General features: G+C 34.2%; 2 protein-coding genes across 4 annotated transcripts; one reads left to right on the top strand and one right to left on the bottom strand.

Annotated features, from left to right (window-relative positions):
• Nucleotides 1–531: 531 nt before the first annotated feature.
• On the bottom strand, nt 532–4,026 carry LOC122594689 (pentatricopeptide repeat-containing protein At3g02650, mitochondrial-like). Of its 3 annotated transcripts, none has more exons than XM_043767113.1 (2): nt 2,159–4,026; nt 532–886 (listed from the first exon to the last, which is right to left on the bottom strand). In XM_043767113.1, the coding sequence occupies exon 1, from the start codon at nt 3,925–3,927 to the stop codon at nt 2,203–2,205; it is 1,725 nt and encodes a 574-aa protein (XP_043623048.1). In that variant the 5' UTR covers nt 3,928–4,026; the 3' UTR covers nt 532–886; nt 2,159–2,202. The 3 variants fall into 3 exon arrangements, with proteins under 3 accessions (XP_043623048.1, XP_043623047.1, XP_043623049.1); XM_043767112.1 differs by having other exon boundaries at nt 533–889; nt 2,159–4,025; XM_043767114.1 differs by lacking the exon at nt 532–886 and adding an exon at nt 946–1,301.
• A 1,528-nt stretch (nt 4,027–5,554) lies between these two features.
• LOC122592554 (vacuolar protein sorting-associated protein 53 A-like) lies at nt 5,555–15,303 on the top strand. Its single transcript, XM_043764814.1, has 25 exons — nt 5,555–5,777; nt 5,874–5,979; nt 6,649–6,743; nt 6,932–6,988; nt 7,103–7,253; nt 7,536–7,606; nt 7,939–8,063; nt 8,893–9,053; nt 9,132–9,273; nt 9,505–9,568; nt 9,977–10,162; nt 10,268–10,297; nt 10,518–10,622; nt 10,703–10,762; nt 10,932–11,009; nt 11,592–11,699; nt 11,790–11,855; nt 12,287–12,364; nt 12,432–12,565; nt 12,648–12,741; nt 13,207–13,284; nt 13,412–13,474; nt 13,754–13,822; nt 14,052–14,147; nt 14,756–15,303. Exons 2-25 carry the CDS (start codon nt 5,931–5,933, stop codon nt 15,053–15,055), a joined length of 2,460 nt encoding a protein of 819 aa, XP_043620749.1. The 5' UTR covers nt 5,555–5,777; nt 5,874–5,930; the 3' UTR covers nt 15,056–15,303.
• The last annotated feature ends 1,741 nt before the right edge of the window (nt 15,304–17,044 follow it).

The raw sequence follows: 17,044 nt of genomic DNA, 5'->3' as shown, positions 1-17,044 counted from the left end.
GTATTATCCAAGTACAAAATTCATGATACCCAGGTGTATAGAATCAAATTGTTGTTTCAAAAATTGATCAAATGATTCGCATTAAGATCCAGTCATTGAAAAACAAACATGTTTTATATAGATTTTGAAACAGTTTTTAAACAACTTTTAGCCATGCGTTTCTAAACAACTCCGTCCAAGTCTGCAGCCAAACGCTATAATGAGGTATTTATGTCTAACGACTACATTACTTACTTTGGGGGTGAGTATTTCGCAACGTCTAGTGCCTTTGTAAACTTTGGATATCTTGAGACTAATATGTTTGTTTAATCCATTCGGCTCATCATTTTGATCCTCTTATTCTTTTATAAACTTTTCATCTTTCTTGGTGACTTTTTTTTATGTAAAGGAATCGATATATACATTTAAATTTTAACAATGGCAAATTGCTTTATAATTTCAAAATTTACATCTACCAATATAATTAAAATAACTTGAAATATTGGATAACAAAAAAAATATATATATTTACCCAAAAAAAAAAAAATATATATATATATATATATATAATTAAAATAAGGTTGAAGTTTTGTTTGACAGACACAAGACTTTCTTTTCAAATCTATAAGTTTCAGCTCTAGCTAAATGGAGAGCTAGATAAGTTAAAAGAAGAATCACCGGCAGGAAGTTGATGCCTAGCATGCAAGAACCATTCTCGGAGGTGCACCAAGAGCAAGCAAAAGGAAGAGACTACTTTGAGGGGTCATTAAATATCTTACCAGAGAAAGTATGACCTACTAGCAAGATATCACTCATCCAGTTTAGAAAGTGAACTTCAAAGCATATGACAGATAACCTGAATACGAACCTGAATACGTTCACTACCTTCAAGGCTTCAACCAAATTTCTTCTGACAAAGCAGGATCAAAATTTCAAAGTTAAATAACTAAATTTAACATGGAAGCATACGAAAGCTTGATCATTCAGATTTTGTGAACACAAATTAATTTCTTTCATAATGCTGGCAATGTGAGAAAAATACTACGGAGTAGTTTAATCTGGAAGCTTTCCGAAAAGAAAACCTTGCAATTTAATCAGGTCGATAAGCTTATTGTAGTCTTGTTATAAATGAGAAGACATTTGTAGGTGTAGCATGTGCTTAGATGTGACACACTACCTCTTCGAAAACAGTATTTAGAAGCTACTCGTATTTTGCCACCTACAGAAAATGGCAGCCTTATTTAGCTGGAGCTCATGAGTTTGTTGTCACTGATTAAATGAATCATCTAGATGTCGGTGATCCAGCTCTGGCTGTTGATGGCCTATAGAGATGAACTATTTAATGAACGGATTATCAACTTTTATTGTCTTTTCTAGGTTTTAAATTTAGTCTGCGTCTTGGTGAGGAAAATGTAGCTTATGTTTATGTTATTCTATACAGATAATAAACAATTGAGAACAAATAGCAACACACTTTCACTTCAGGCTTAAGATGTCCAGAAATCTCAAAACATTGAGCCTTTATACATTGCCACGAAAAATGATAGTTCTTAGGACATTCAGAAGACTTGGGTATTAGCAAATACCACATGCCCTCTTAAAATTATAAACTAGTGGAATGCACAACCTTAGCATGCATATATCAATTTTCAAAGACCATTCGTATGTCATAACATTGGAAACTTCATAACCATAAAAGGAATACGTATATATAAATATAGGCTTGGGACTACAAATAATGGAGACATGTTCCCACATCTAAGTAAACAATTATGTGGAAAATTTGAGTGACAAGCCACCAAATGAAACAACAAAATGACTTGCAAGAGGGCGCACCCATAAAATCAAGGTATCCTTTATTACAAAAAAAACTTTGATTAAGATATAATCACCTATGGGAAGTCAAGAACAAATAAATGAACATTCAAACCAATGGAATAGAAAATCCAACTGCCCTTGTTATTGTTTTGCTGGTTAAATGCTAAATTCAAGAAAAGAGAAGGGGGGAACTACATATGCTGCCAACCTTTAACAATCACTTTGTATAGTTTTCTCTTCAAACTATGGCATTAAATAAAACCAAAATCTAACTTACGGAGCAATCTTTGTAGCAAAACATAAACCTTTTTCTGCCAAGACTTGTAAAGATCAAGAAAACAAAATAGACGTTCTGACATACCTTCTTCATGGTACATATAGGTTACTACCAAAACACACTGAAGTTTATGCTTCAACGCTTGCTTCTTTGGTTACCATAGCCTCATTTTCCAATTCCTTCACAGCTCTTATAAGTGATTTTGTGATCCCATTCAGATGTAAACCTTTTCTTGTCATGTTCTCCATTAGCTTCTCTGCCATTGACCAATCAGCCGCCTTTAAGCAAAGAGACTGAATCAACTTATTGTATTCATCGGCATTAGGTTGAACGCCATACTTTTCCATCTCTCCCAACAACTTCACAGCCTTTCCGAATTGTTCAAGCTTGCAATACCCGCGAATCATTGTATGAAAAGTCACGGGGGTCAGCTTGCAGTGGTTCTTTTTCGCCTCGGCCAAGATTTTGGCAGCTTCTTCCATTTCACCGCCCTTTGTGTACCCACTCATAATTACACTATAAGCAAACACATCAGGCTTGAGTCCCCTATCTTCCATCATCCTCGTTATGTTAATAGCTCCTTTCATGTCTCCCGACTTAGAAAGGCCATTGATAATCGTATTAAAGACTGCATTTCCAGGAGGAGGACCGACATGAATCATTTTGGACAACAAAGCTTTTGCACCCTCGGTATCACTAACCCTGCACAATGCTTGAACAACACAGGAAAACTGCTTGATTGCATATTTTCGTTTATCTTCAGAAAAATCATCCAACATCTTCAACGCTAAGTGAACAAAATCAGCATCATTCTTCTTCCGGTCACATAAAGAACTAATCAAAAAATTAACAGACAACTGGGACGGGTAACGTCCTTTCTCCTTTGCCAACAAATAAACCGAATGAGCGTCTTTCACCATCCCACCTTTACATAAAGAATAAATTACATTCCCAACTTTTCCCGCCTCCGGTAATATTTCTTCACTAATCATCTTCTCACAAACCAAACCAACACGGTCAAAAATAGACCGCCTACAAAGAGCTTCAATAGTAAAATAATACGTATCTGCATTCATAACACACGCAAAATCTCCAAACTTGTTAAACACCTCATACCCAGCCATCCCTTTACCCAATCTCGAAAACAAAGATATCAACGAATTAAGCATTTCGGTTGTCACAACACCTTTCTCCTGTTTCTCACCAATCTCCTTAACCAAATCCCACAAACTATACGAAACTTTCTTCTTCAACTCACCACAAACCACCCTCACAAGCGCATCAAGCGTCTTACTACTAACACCAGATGCCTCTGCGTCCTTAGTTACCCATTTAAAAAACCCGACCAAATTCTCACCCGGAATACCCTCACTTTCCAAAACCTTCATTACAAACTCTTCACTCAAATCCAAATTCATATCATCAAGACTCGATTCTAACGACCTATTACCGACCTCAAACTTACCGTTCAAAAGAGATACTACCTTATCTAAATCATGCCCATCAACCTCATTACCAACCACTGCCTCAAAACCTTTGGTTTCGGAATCGGAAACATGGGTTTCGAACACATCGTTAGCCTCTTCGATTCCGATTTTCCACATTTCCCCAATATTAAAGCTATCATTTTCATTAACAATCACATGACTAACAGCTGAATCAGTAGAGCTGGAACTATATAATCTAACAGGGCTTGTTTGTGGGATAAAAATCAAATCTTGAAAATGAGCATTAGTATTATTATTATTATAATAAGATTGTAAAATGGGGTGTACCTTTTTTAATAATGGGAAATCATTTGAGAATCCTTTGATTGCATTTGATTGAAATTTTCTTGCTGATAATCGCCACATTTTTTTAATTGGGTTTTAAGGTATGAAAAAGGAAGAAAACAGTGTGTGTTAAAACTTGAAACCCCAGTACAGGGGTTGGTTATTGGGTTATGAGACTGGAATTGTGGATCGGGTTATACATACCCGATTACGATTTTTTTTTTCAAGTGAGTTAAGACTTAAAAGACTACGAGGAGTTCCCTTGGCTTTTCATAGGGACCACGTCAGTACAATCAGTAAAGGGCTTTCTTTAGTTTTTGTTGGAACAAAGCTTTCTTTTAGGCTTCTTATAAAGGACTTACAATTTAATTATTTATATACTACTCGTATTAATTAAATAAAATAATTTTAAAAAATGAGAAAAAGTAAAAGAAAGTGGAAGAGGGTCAGGTGGGGCTCACAAAAAGTATAGTAGAAAGAGGCGTCCAAAAAGGGAAGCCTTCCCTCTTTTCTCTATCCAGAAAGCCTCTTAGGGTAATGTTCCAGGCTTTCCAGTGCTTTCTAGAGGCGACAAGTGGAAGAGGAGCGCCCTGCTCATGATAGTTTAAGGTGTAAACAAATAAACCGAGAATTTTTATCCGGGAATGATCGCCGCATCATGCAAACATACATCTTGCATTACCAAAAAGTTTGGACACTACTTAAAATTTACTATAAGGGGTAGAAAGTAATAAAAATGGGTAGCCAAAGTTGAAAAACCAAGAGTTCGATGGTGAAAGTAAAAAAATTTTATAATAAGTGATAGAAAGTAAAAAATAAAGATTTTGTGATTAAAATTAAAAACTCAAAAGTTAATTGATAAATCTTAAAGATTTGTAAAATAAAAGTATATTTTTGTATAAAAATGCTAGACTAAAATTAAAAAACCTATAAGTTAAGTGGTAAAAATAAGAAAATATAAAAGTATAAATATTTTTTTTTAATTTAATAAGACAAAATAGCTGATGTCAGCAAAGGTACTGTAGATAAACATGTCCTTATATATATATATATATATATATATATAGGGTGACAATCAAATAAGAACAAAATTAAAATGAGAACACTTAATAACTACATTTTGATGCATTAAAAGTCCATAAAATTGACATAGTGCATAACTAATTATCATTATTTAAGTGTTTGACAACACATGGATCCGTAAAAATCGAAAAAATCACGTTTTTTGTTAGATGCACCATTTTGTTCGAGTCTTACTTGGTCGACAGGATTTGTACAGGGTTTTATTTAGGTAATTTATAAAGTATTGAAGGTGAGAAGGCCTAGTGTAAACTAGATTATTCATATATTTATTGAAACAGAAGATTAATATTTCCCGTAATATTAACTATCTATACTCTCTTATAAAGAATATTGGATATCTTAATTCAACACTTTTTTTCTTCCCAAAATACCCCAATTTAAACATAATACTCTTATATACCCTCATTTCCTCATTTGCTCTAATCATTACATACTCTTATCGACTTTCTATCACCTTCCGCCGCCGCTGCCCTCCTTCTCCACCGCTGCCCTCGCTATCCACTACCGTCTCCCTTTTATATTATCATCACTTTTTAGCCGCTACAACGCGCAGACACTGTCCTCGTTAAGTATTAACATAACATAGAAGGGTTAAAAGGTAATTACCAAATAGTTCACAATCTTTCACAATACAGAGTCACAGACCCTGGTCCCTGGATTCAAATTGACTGAAGTGAATCTTAAATAAAAGTCGAAATCGAAAGCTAAATTACTCCCAAAGTGTTAACCACCATTACCCGCCACCGTATTCCGCCGTGATTTCACCAGAAAATTCATAACATTACGTGAGGTCAGCTGTACAGAAATCAATTCAATTCTATGATCTTGACACATCACTTTCAAATTGGGTAATTCAGATCTCCGTGTTTATTACTAAAATCATATACATATAATTTATTATATAATGTCTAACTAGTCGTGATTTTATATTTTTATTTGTTTAGGTAATTGATATCGAAAGATCTGGAAGGAGCAGGGAGTTATTATTAAGTAAAAAGAGGATGGAGAAAGCAAGTACTTTGGATTATATCAATCAGATGTTTCCTACAGGTCATTTTTTTTTTTTTAATTGAATTTTGGGTACTTATATGTATATCAGTATATGTGTGGTTTCAAATTCTAGATCAGATCATAGTGAAATTGTGTTTATAGCGAAACACTTGACACGTATCATGATACTACTATTATATAATCAGCTTGAAGCCGAAAAAATAGATTGTGCGAGTATGATGTATTAGGTATGGTATACATTTATTTATGAAGATGAAAAATGATAGCAATGTGTGTGAAGAGACTTGTTTCCCAAATATAGTGTCACCTTCACAATTCACGTGTTCCGATATATGGGTCAGGGGAGAAGTTGTACCAAATAAGTAAATACAAAGATGCATTTGCCACAACATCATTCTTCTATTAGGTGTTCCCGGACTAGCATGACCAGACTAAAAGACAAGCAACATAAATTAAAAGTACCACATCCGAAGAAGCAAACATAGAGGGGCTTTGCCCCAACAGTGATGACCTTTTATTGGTAAAAAAACATCCTTTTGATCAAATAGGATCACCGAGTTAAGATTCCTTTGCGATTTTTAAGATTAGATAATGTAAACACTACATCCTTCATCCTGCACCTACAACTGTCCCTTATCCTATAATCTCTATGATGTATTTTCATTCAGTTTTCCTGTAGTTTGACGTCATGAAATCTTAATTGTCCAGAAGCATCTTTATCGGGTGTAGAGCCACTGATGCAAAAAGTACACAATGAGATACGTGTTGTTGATGCTGAAATTCTAGCAGCTGTTCGTCAACAGGTGCTATTGTGTTATCTAATTACTTCTCTTGCCTTTAATCATAAAAAGTAAATATAGGACAGCAGTTTTACGTGTTTTATATGCATCAGCTATTTGTGTGGTCTGATTGTGTAATCCCGTAATGTAGTCATTCATTAATTTATCCGCTGGTAATATCAGTGCTTAATTGAATTACATTTTGTATCCAGAGTAATTCAGGGTCAAAAGCAAAGGAGGATCTGGCTGCAGCTACAAGTGCTGTGAAGGTCTGTTACCATTCTGTGTGTTTTGGGGACTCTGTTATACTGAAAGATTCAGTATACTTGCTTTTTCCTTGAACCACACTAATATGTTGCCCTATTGTTATTATATGATTTCAGGAACTTATGTATAAAGTTAGAGAAATTAAAAGCAAAGCCGAGCAAAGCGAAACAATGGTTCAGGAAATATGCCGTGACATTAAAAAGCTGGATTTTGCAAAGAAACACATAACAACTACAATTACGGCCCTCCATCGTCTTACTATGCTAGGTCAGAAAACAATATGTTAACTGCGTTTTATATGTATTTGTCACATACTTAGGTAGCTTTAAGCAAAACATAAATGGACATAATTGCATTTATTTTTACTTTTCTATGTTCATTTTGTGAAGAAATGTTTATTTCTTGCTTGATTATGATTCTCTTAAAGAAGTATGTTTTCATGTTCTAGAACTTCTTTAGAAGCCATTCTTTTCCATACGAAGTGTGATAATTGAAGACTATTATTAGTTAACAAGTTTTGACTTCAATAGCCCACTTTAACCATGACAGTATCTGCCATCGAGCAACTTCAAGGAATGGCTTCAAAACGACAGTATAAAGAGGCTTCTGCTCAGTTAGAGGTATGTAAGAAACTAAGTTATTGTATCTGCTAACAATTTACATAAGAATATCTGAATATATGGTATTTGATGTACATTATGTCGTTATTATACCCAAACCTTGCTTTTTATTGATAGATTAAAATGTTTACAACTAAGTGTTACCATCTGTATCCTTCTAGTAAAAGGTTTAAAGAAAATTTCCCTGATTAGATAAGGCCAACTGATATACAACTAGTCGCAAATGTCTTCACGTTTCATTCTTGCGATATGACTAGTTACATGACAGCTTAAGTTGTCCGGCATGAATATCTTTGTTAGTGTTCTAATATACAAGATTTTTGGTGTTTTAGGCAGTCAGCCAATTATGCAGTCATTTTGATGGATACAGAGATAACCCCAAGATTAGCGAGCTAAGAGATAAGTTCAAGAACATCAAACAAATTCTCAAGTCTCATGTGTTTTCTGATTTCTCCAGGTGTGTGAATTTAATGTTTTTCTTAAAATGTTACTTATATTCTATTACATGCCTATCTTGAACCTGCTGAAGTTCTCCATAATCTGACCATGCTAATGTCCCTTGTTTGCTATTATTAATTAGTATCCTGTGATTTTATTTCTTTTGATATAGATGTAATATGTCCACCTGGCACATTACTATAGTAAATGGGAAACTTCTATTGGTTTCTTAAAGTTTTCTAATTTACACTTTTAAGCATGAAAACCATCTGTTGCGATTAAAATTTCACTCAACAAATCATACAAAATTTTTGCCATTAAAAATCAATTTCTTTGGAGGTTAACATTGATATAGAATTGCATCTATTGAGCATAAAAGTTACTTCATTTTCTTAACAAATCATATGTAACCAGTCATTAACATTCTTGCTAATTAAGTATCATCAGTTATTCTGATATGTAAGCTCATTGCAGAGTAACAAGAAAGATTTCCAGAGATTATCATATGTAACCAGTCATTAACATTCTTGCTAATTAAGTATCATCAGTTATTCTGATATGTAAGCTCATTGCAGAGTAACAAGAAAGATTTCCAGAGATTTTTTTTTTCTCATTCCATTCCAATAGAACCATATTACACTGTCTCGATAAATGACATGTGGTTGTATGACTTACCTCACTATAATGCTGCTTTAAATATAAATTTTTTTCCTCATATAGACATTTTTGATAACAATCTATAGCACATGTTGTATTTTTTTTACATTAGATGTTAAAAAACTTAATTTTATATCTGGGCAAGTTTGATTTCTATTCTTTCCCCTTATTTTTTTTTTTTATAATCCCAGCCTAGGTACGGGTAAAGAGACTGAGGATAGTAATTTGCTGCAACTTCTCTCAGATGCTTGCTTAGTTGTTGATGCACTAGAGCCATCAGTGAGGGAAGAGTTGGTGAAGAACTTTTGTGACAGAGAACTTATTTCTTATCAGCAGATATTTGAAGGAGCTGGTTTGTTCGTTCATAATTACTTTCTTTTGTAGCTAAAACCTATGTATTTTATTCTGAAGAGTTTAAGCATTCTATCAGAGCTAGCAAAGTTGGATAAAACAGAGAGGAGATATGCTTGGGTCAAACGTCGTTTAAGAACGAACGAGGAGATATGGAAAATCTTTCCCACTTCATGGCATGTTGATTATCTGATGTGCATTCAGTTTTGCAAATTGACCAGGTTTGTTGCCAGTTTCTTCAAATTTAGGCAACAGTGTGTACTTCTTTAACCATTGTCTGTGGCATGTGTCAACCTTACTTCATGGTATCTTTATGTGAATGATTTCATGAAAAAGGTGTCCATTTTGAAATGACACTAATTATGATAAATACTAATGGTCATGTTCATGATTCTTAGATAAATTGTTGTACCAGACTTGTGGGGCTTATTAGCAGAATTTTTTAATTTCAGGACACAACTTGAAGATATTCTTGAAAACTTGAAAGAGAAGCCAGATGTTGGAACACTCCTGATGGTATATCCTGAAATGGCATTATTCAACAGTAAAATTTGTAGACTTAGGGATGCATTAACATTTCTATGATTCTTCTCCTTGACCTTTTCTACATATCTGATCATTTCATATACTACTTGACCTTTTATTCTAATTAACAAATGGTATATCAAGAATCTTTTCCTTAGCCATTCGAGTTCATGCAATTTGTAATCACTACCAATATATGCATACATATATAGTTTAAAATAATATGTTTGTTCATACTGTTGCTTGTTAACCAAATTGGCAATAGTAATTGTAATTGTAATACTCTAAACATGATCCTAAGTATGGTCTACATTACAATCTTAAGTATGACAGTTCGGCATATTAAAATTTTCATTACACTTGGACCTGGATTTATTCATCTTCTGGTATCATGTGCAGGCATTGCAACGGACAATAGAATTCGAGGAAGAGTTGGCAGATAAATTTGGTGGTAGTGGTAGTAGCAGAAATGTAACAGACGGCCTTGAGGAAATAGATAAGGCAGAGAATGGTAATCATATTGTACTAGACATTCGTAAGAAGTACGAGAAAAAGCTTGCTGCACATCAGGGGAACCAGGATGATGTAAGTTGCTTCATCTAGTTCTTCATGTGTTATTGTTGTATTCAAATTTCTGAAATCTTATGCTTCTGATTCGGATATCCTAACGAACGAACATTCTGATGTCAGGATAAAGAGTTAGCTGTTCCTGGAGCTGGGGTACGTTTTTACCTTTCCAATTGCCTTTCTTTTTTGTTTTATATTGTTACTTTAAATTTCAGAATAAAAGACCCCCTTTATAGTTTTATAATTATTATCACTGTATTTTGATAACTCATGGTATTTTAATTGTCATTTGTTTAATATGTTTCATGCTTTTGTATTGAATGCCACTGAAAACTTGGTGGTTTCTATTTCTTTGTTGTTTTTGCTATTGCAGTTCAATTTCCGTGGAATAATATCATCTTGCTTCGAACCACACTTAATGGTGTATGTAGAATTCGAAGAGAAGACACTTATGGACAATCTGGAGAAGCTTGTTCAGGTTTTCTCAGCCTTAGTGTCGATTGAAACTTTTGCTCTATCCTTATTCCGGACATCATATGCATATCTTCAACGTTACAGGAAGAAACGTGGGACATGGATGAGGGAAGTCAGACAAATATATTATCCAGTAGCATGCAGGTAAATACTAGACATACTGACTTACACTATTTGACTAGTCCCTAAGATACATTATCCTCCTTGGCTGTTTGATATAGTTTATGAAATCACAATATGTTCTGTGCCATTTCTGACCATAAAAAGTGTTACTGTTGTATATGCTAACCTAATAAACTTTTTTTTATGTCAGGTGTTTTTGATTATTAGAAGGAGCTTAAAGCGTTGCTCGGCGTTGACCAAGAACCAGACTCTGCTAAATTTATTGAAGGTTTGTTTTGGAAACTATTCATATGCTGTCCATTGTCAATATGCTGTGATGTAGAAGAGTAAGGTCTTATCATAAACAGTTTACGTTTACTTGTACTTGTTGATATACTACCGGAGAAGTCTGCTCTTCTGAATGGTTGCATATACTAATTCTCCTGATCTGCCTGAATACTTATGTGTATGCGACCAAGTATTTGCTACACATTCTAAGTAGACACATGCTGTTGCTTGGTATGATTCTAAATATTTAGACTTTGAACGCCTTTGACAACTGGAAATATATTTCATAGGCTGTGAACATATAATCTTCAACCTTGCTGCGCGGATTGATTTGCAATGAATTTAAGTTGACAAAAGTGTTTTGTGTTATGCACCAAGTCTTTTTAGAAGAGTAACATTCCTGTAACAGAAACAGAACGCTGATAATTAACCAGTATCAGTCAATTCGGATGAAATTAGAAAGTTAATGAGATGTTGGATCAAAATAAATTTATAGTCCCCTTAATATATAGTATCAATTTATTTAATCATTTCATATACATTGTGGATAATGTGTTGATCGCTTTCTCCATTTCGCTGATAGGTTTTTCAAAGAGTTCTGAGAGCTTATGCTACAAAGCTTTATATGAAGTTGCCTAAAGGTGGCACAGGGATTGTTGCTGCTGCAACAGGGATGGACGGACAGATCAAGGTATTAGCCAGTTGTAAAGACCCCACCTTATTTCCACTGCTATTTTTACTTACTGCTGATGATGCTGATACTGCGTGACAATGAATGCAGACATCTGATAAAGACGAAAGAATGATATGCTATATTGTGAATACTGCAGAATATTGTCATAAAACGGTCAGCCTTTCACCTTTCATGTTGGGTGTATCAATGTATGTAACTGGGTGTGAGTTCTTAAAACCTGGTAATATTTAGATAAGACCTAATTATATCTGTCATAGGTTCAATCATAAGTTTAAAGTTATGATTTTCATCATCAAAATGACGACCAGGTAATGATGGATTTTGCACGGTTGCTATATATGTATACAACATAAATATAGGGCTGTTCAGTCAATAATCATTTGCACATCCAATTGAAAGTGTGCTACACTGTTACTTCTGTTCTATAAGGTGGTGTCTTATGCTTAGTTGACTTTATTAGAAAATGTCTTAAAATATCAGTCAAAATGGTAACAATAATAAGGATACAAGTTGTAATGGCTTAGAATTAGAAGGCCTTCTCGATATTGACAAGAGTTCATTTTGGCTTCATTTTTTTTTAACAGGCTGAAGAGTTGGCCGAGAATGTCTCCAAAATAATCGATACACAACTGGTTGATGCCGTGGACATGTCAGAAGTGCAGGTAACTATGTCTTATTATTTGTCACAGATAGCTTTAGCTCCTCTTGACATATGTCCTATTTGTACAGGATGAATTTTCAGCAGTAATAACCAAAGCATTGGTAACATTAGTCAATGGCTTGGAAACCAAATTTGATATTGAAATGGCTGCAATGACACGTGTTCCATGGGGTACCCTAGAAAGTGTGGGCGATCAGTCAGAGTAAGATGCAAGTTGGGTGTATGAAACCTAAGTTACTGTGCTAAGCCATTCTTTATGTTCTTAAGAATTTATTGTGTTGCAGGTATGTCAATAGCATAAAAATGATCCTCAATGGTAGCATCCCTATACTTGGAAGCCTTCTTTCTCCAGTTTATTTTCAGTTCTTTCTAGACAAGGTGAATAGCCTTCCTGTTTCATCTTATGTTTTTCTTCTCGCATTGCCACTGTTTCATCCTTAAACTGTCATTTTCATTAAAACCAACTGACAAATCTACCATGATTGCTCTTTACTTCATGTCTGCTTTTCACCTATGTTATACACTTTACATTGTGGTAGAAACTAAAGCGTACACCTATTAAAAACTGATACGTTTGAGTGTGCATCTAGTTTAATCTCCAAAGTGCTCATCAATGACAATTAGAAAATAAAATATAGAAGATAATGTTATGGACGGCAATCAGTTGTAATTATTAGTTTATTACTAAATAAAAAATAGGTCCAATGAAAACTTTGCCAAGAAAAAAGATGCTGCATTTATTTTGGGACATCCCAAAATGGTCAAAGTTATCTACATTAGCCGATATAATGACCATTGAACTCTTGACATGCTCGTTAATTATCATCTGATATTATCATGCAGCTTGCATCATCTCTAGGTCCACGCTTTTATCTCAATATCTTCAAGTGCAAGCAGATATCAGAGACTGGGGCTCAACAAGTACTGTTAACTATCACATTTTTTTCTTTGTGCAATCTTTTCGATATTGAGATGTATGATGACAGCTTACAGTGAAGATACAATAGTTTTAACTAAACATAAGATGTGGTGTGTTGTTTTTATGCAGATGTTGCTAGATACTCAGGCTGTAAAGACAATACTTTTAGATATTCCATCCCTTGGAAAACAGGTGATAGCTCTTTTTCTCTATAAATAAATATTGCAATGTTTGGCCCGACAAGTTGTTCACTGTGTTCTGTTACTACTAGGAGAATACAACGAACCTAACTTGTCTACGCAATATATTTATACTTAATTTCATTAGAATTGCAATATTTCACTCAACACATAGATTATAAGTCCGTGTGATCGTTATCTCATATATCTATAATACTATTAATTATTAAAAAGACAAATTGAAGCAATATACTCTGTTAAATTTCATTTGGTCATAACTTTGTTTGAACAGACATCAGGAGCTGCTAGTTACTCAAAATTTGTGAGTCGTGAGATGAGCAAAGCAGAAGCACTTCTAAAGGTGGGTAATTGACCTAGTTTCTTCTTTTCCTTTCCCACATGAATATTACTCAGAAAGGGTGAGCAAGACACCAAACAAAATCCCAGTGAGTCAGCTGACACACTTTTCACGTGTTGTGTTCATGCATCGTTATAGTGATTGTTACTTTAAGTTTGTAAAGCTTACCCCCATTATTTGCTGCCATTCTAATATTTTAAAAAGTGTGATGACGAGTCTATGTTATGTATAGGTTATCCTGTCTCCAGTGGACTCGGTGGCAGATACGTACAGTGCACTACTACCTGAGGGAACACCTTCGGAGTTTCAGCGAATCCTAGAGCTCAAGGTTGTAGTTATATCAATTTTCTGTCTTCTGTGATTAGTGGTACTGGTGAAAAATTGGGCGGGTCAGGTAATGGGTCAAAAAGAGCCATTCTTTGGTACAGTTTACTTCTAAATAGGTTTTGTCCAAACTTGTTAAAGATTTTACATGTAATTAATCACTTATTTTAGTTATAATCTAGTTACTATAGACAACGTCTACGATCGACCCGTTTGGCCCAATTCATTAAAGCTAAGTTCTGGTATTTGACCTGTCCAAGAGTAACCATAACCCAAACTGACTTATACATAAGTGAATGTATCAAAGTTGCCATCTCTCATATACAGGTTTTGGTCGCTTAGGCTTAGCATGTTCTTGAGCCCAAGTGTGAGCCTATTAAGCTCAACCTGCTTGAAACTCATGTAATCAGATGAGCCAACTTGATCCGTTTACACCCACTTTTGAAATGGAGACTCACAGAGTGATATATACGAACACTACACGCACTATAATATTAGTGCTCTCAGATCGATTTCTAGAAAAAGAAAGACCAAAACTATTTGTGAGTAATTGAAATGTTTTTTATATTGTGTGGAGTATAAGATCTTGTATTATTCATTATTTGATTGCAGGGATTGAAAAAAGCAGATCAACAAACGATACTAGAAGATTTTAACAAGCGCGGGTCTGGAATCTCACAAATACCGATGGCTACATCAGCAGTCCAGGTGATCCCTGCAGCGGCCCCTGCACCTCCCCCTGTGGTGAATCAACCTTCTAGTGCACTTCTTGCTTCAAGAGAGGATGTACTCACTAGGGCAGCAGCACTAGGTAGAGGTGCTGCTACAACTGGTTTCAAAAGATTCCTTGCTTTGACTGAAGCCGCAAAAGACCGAACAGATGGACCTTTTAGAAAACTCTTCAATCCATGAGCATACCATAACTTGTGTATTACAATATTTAAGCTCAATTTTGCATATAGAAAAGACGTAATAGGAAAAAAGAAATAATTTTTTTATGGCTTGGTTACGGCTAGACTATAGATTGAGGACCCTGATTTTCAACCCGAGTATGTGTTGTTACCAATTGTACACTAGAATCCTATAGTAGTATGTCTTCACAAACATACGCTACAATGTTTCTTTCTATTACCCAGCAAACCGTGTCCAATTTTTTTTAATTGTTTGTTTTTTGTGCTGATTGCATCCAGATCCTAGGTCCCTGTGGATTGTGGTACTTCTAAAACCATACTAATCAAATAAACAGTCCCTGATATAAAGCTATCATTTTAAACAGAACAAAATGATCTTTCGGTCGTCATACTCAACGGCCAAGCTGTTTCAAATGCCGTATTTCTATACCAATAAACAGTGATTTTGAACATAATGGTCCCTCATTCCGTGATACTTAGCTGCCGAGCTGTTTGAGAGTGGTACGTGAATTTATGAGTAAGCAGTCTTCAAAATAGCCTGCGTATTCAATAAAATGGCTCATTGTCATCTGTTGCACTTAGCAACCGAACTACGGGTGTTGGACAAAAACCATACCCAAATAACCCGACCCAATCTGAATGGGTTTGGGTTATATGGGTTGGATTATTTGGGTTTTGGGTTCGTTATCAGGTTACCAAACCAATATAATGGTTTGGGTTATGGGTGATAATTTTTAATTTGGGTTAACCTGAATAACTCATATGAATGTTTTTTTTTATCTATGTAATATTTATAGGAATGTTATATAGTTGACACAATCTTTATGCTTTTATTCGTAACTTACAAAATATGATTCTTGCTTGGTTGTTTTTGTATTTTAAAGATTATGGTAGGCAAAAATCAAACATACCGTTTTGCCTTTTCTTAATATTATACAAAAGTATTGTATTACGAGTATAATAGTTATATTATATGTGTCTTGTATTAAAAGTTCATATAACAATAGCTTTAAATTTTACTTCAATAGTTTAATTAAATAGTATTTGCGTTATAAGATTGTAAAAAAAATTAATTAATAAAGTGTTTTATATTATTTTAAATAGTTTGTAGCTTATCTATTTTACATATGCATGATTATTCTTCGAAGGTAATCAAAGGTAATACAAGCATGTTGTAATGCATGAATAACTAGATAATCAAAGTTGTTGAAATACTTTGAATATAAACAGTTTGTTAATTTACACTTTTACATGGTATGATTTCTTATGTTTTTGAAATTAAAGTTACATTGAAGTATAATTAACCAACTTTTTTTTTAAGTTTAGTATGCTTCATAGTGCAAACTCAACATCATCTTTTATATGTGTTACTCAAAACCCGACCAAAACAACCCAAACCCAAATAACCCGAATCTTATTTGGTTTGGGTTATGGATTAACTTATTATCATTCAAAACTCGAATAAACTTAACCAAATAACCCAAAAGTCGAATAACCTTATCGATAAACACCCGTAAACCGAATTGTCAGAAAAATTGTATGACTAAAACTTTAAACAAAATCTTTATTTGAATAAACAATCTTTTTTCTATTTTTCTTTATTAATAAAAAGGTTTCTCATTCGTTATACTTAACGATTATGTTGTTCATTGTATTATGTTCTAAAGCATTTCTAAATAAGAGTAGTCTAAAGTTTTTCTTCGAGATTATCATAGATTATACACTCCATGATTTATTAAATTTTTGTGGAAAAGTCATCATCGTTTTGACATATACATAGTTACATACATAGTCTCCGACGGTGGTGTGGTTGTCTCCGACGACAGTGGCATGGTAGTGTCACCGGCGGATCTAGTGTAGTAGTAGGTAGGTCCTAGGACCTACCTTATTTTTGAAAAATATTTAGGGCTTCTATATAAGTATTTTTAGGACCTACGTAATTTTCCTTTGAGGACTTACCTTATGTGCTAAATGAATATGGACTGAGCTT

Source organism: Erigeron canadensis, chromosome 3 (genome assembly GCF_010389155.1).
Source record: "Erigeron canadensis isolate Cc75 chromosome 3, C_canadensis_v1, whole genome shotgun sequence".
Classification (NCBI taxonomy): Eukaryota; Viridiplantae; Streptophyta; class Magnoliopsida; order Asterales; family Asteraceae; genus Erigeron; species Erigeron canadensis.
The sequence above is the reverse complement of the archived record's forward strand: the minus strand, read 5'-3'. Positions and strand labels throughout refer to the sequence as shown.

What these genes read in the sequence shown, in the direction of transcription:
- LOC122594689 (XM_043767113.1), bottom strand. Translation starts at nt 3,927, where the DNA reads ATGTGGCGATTATCAGCAAGAAAATTTCAATCAAATGCAATCAAAGGA.
- LOC122592554 (XM_043764814.1), top strand. Translation starts at nt 5,931, where the DNA reads ATGGAGAAAGCAAGTACTTTGGATTATATCAATCAGATGTTTCCTACA. An exon ending in AGGCTTCTGCTCAGTTAGAG is followed by an intron (nt 7,607 to 7,938) that starts GTATGTAAGAAA and finishes TTGGTGTTTTAG; the next exon opens with GCAGTCAGCCAATTATGCAG. An exon ending in CTCTGCTAAATTTATTGAAG is followed by an intron (nt 11,010 to 11,591) that starts GTTTGTTTTGGA and finishes TTTCGCTGATAG; the next exon opens with GTTTTTCAAAGAGTTCTGAG.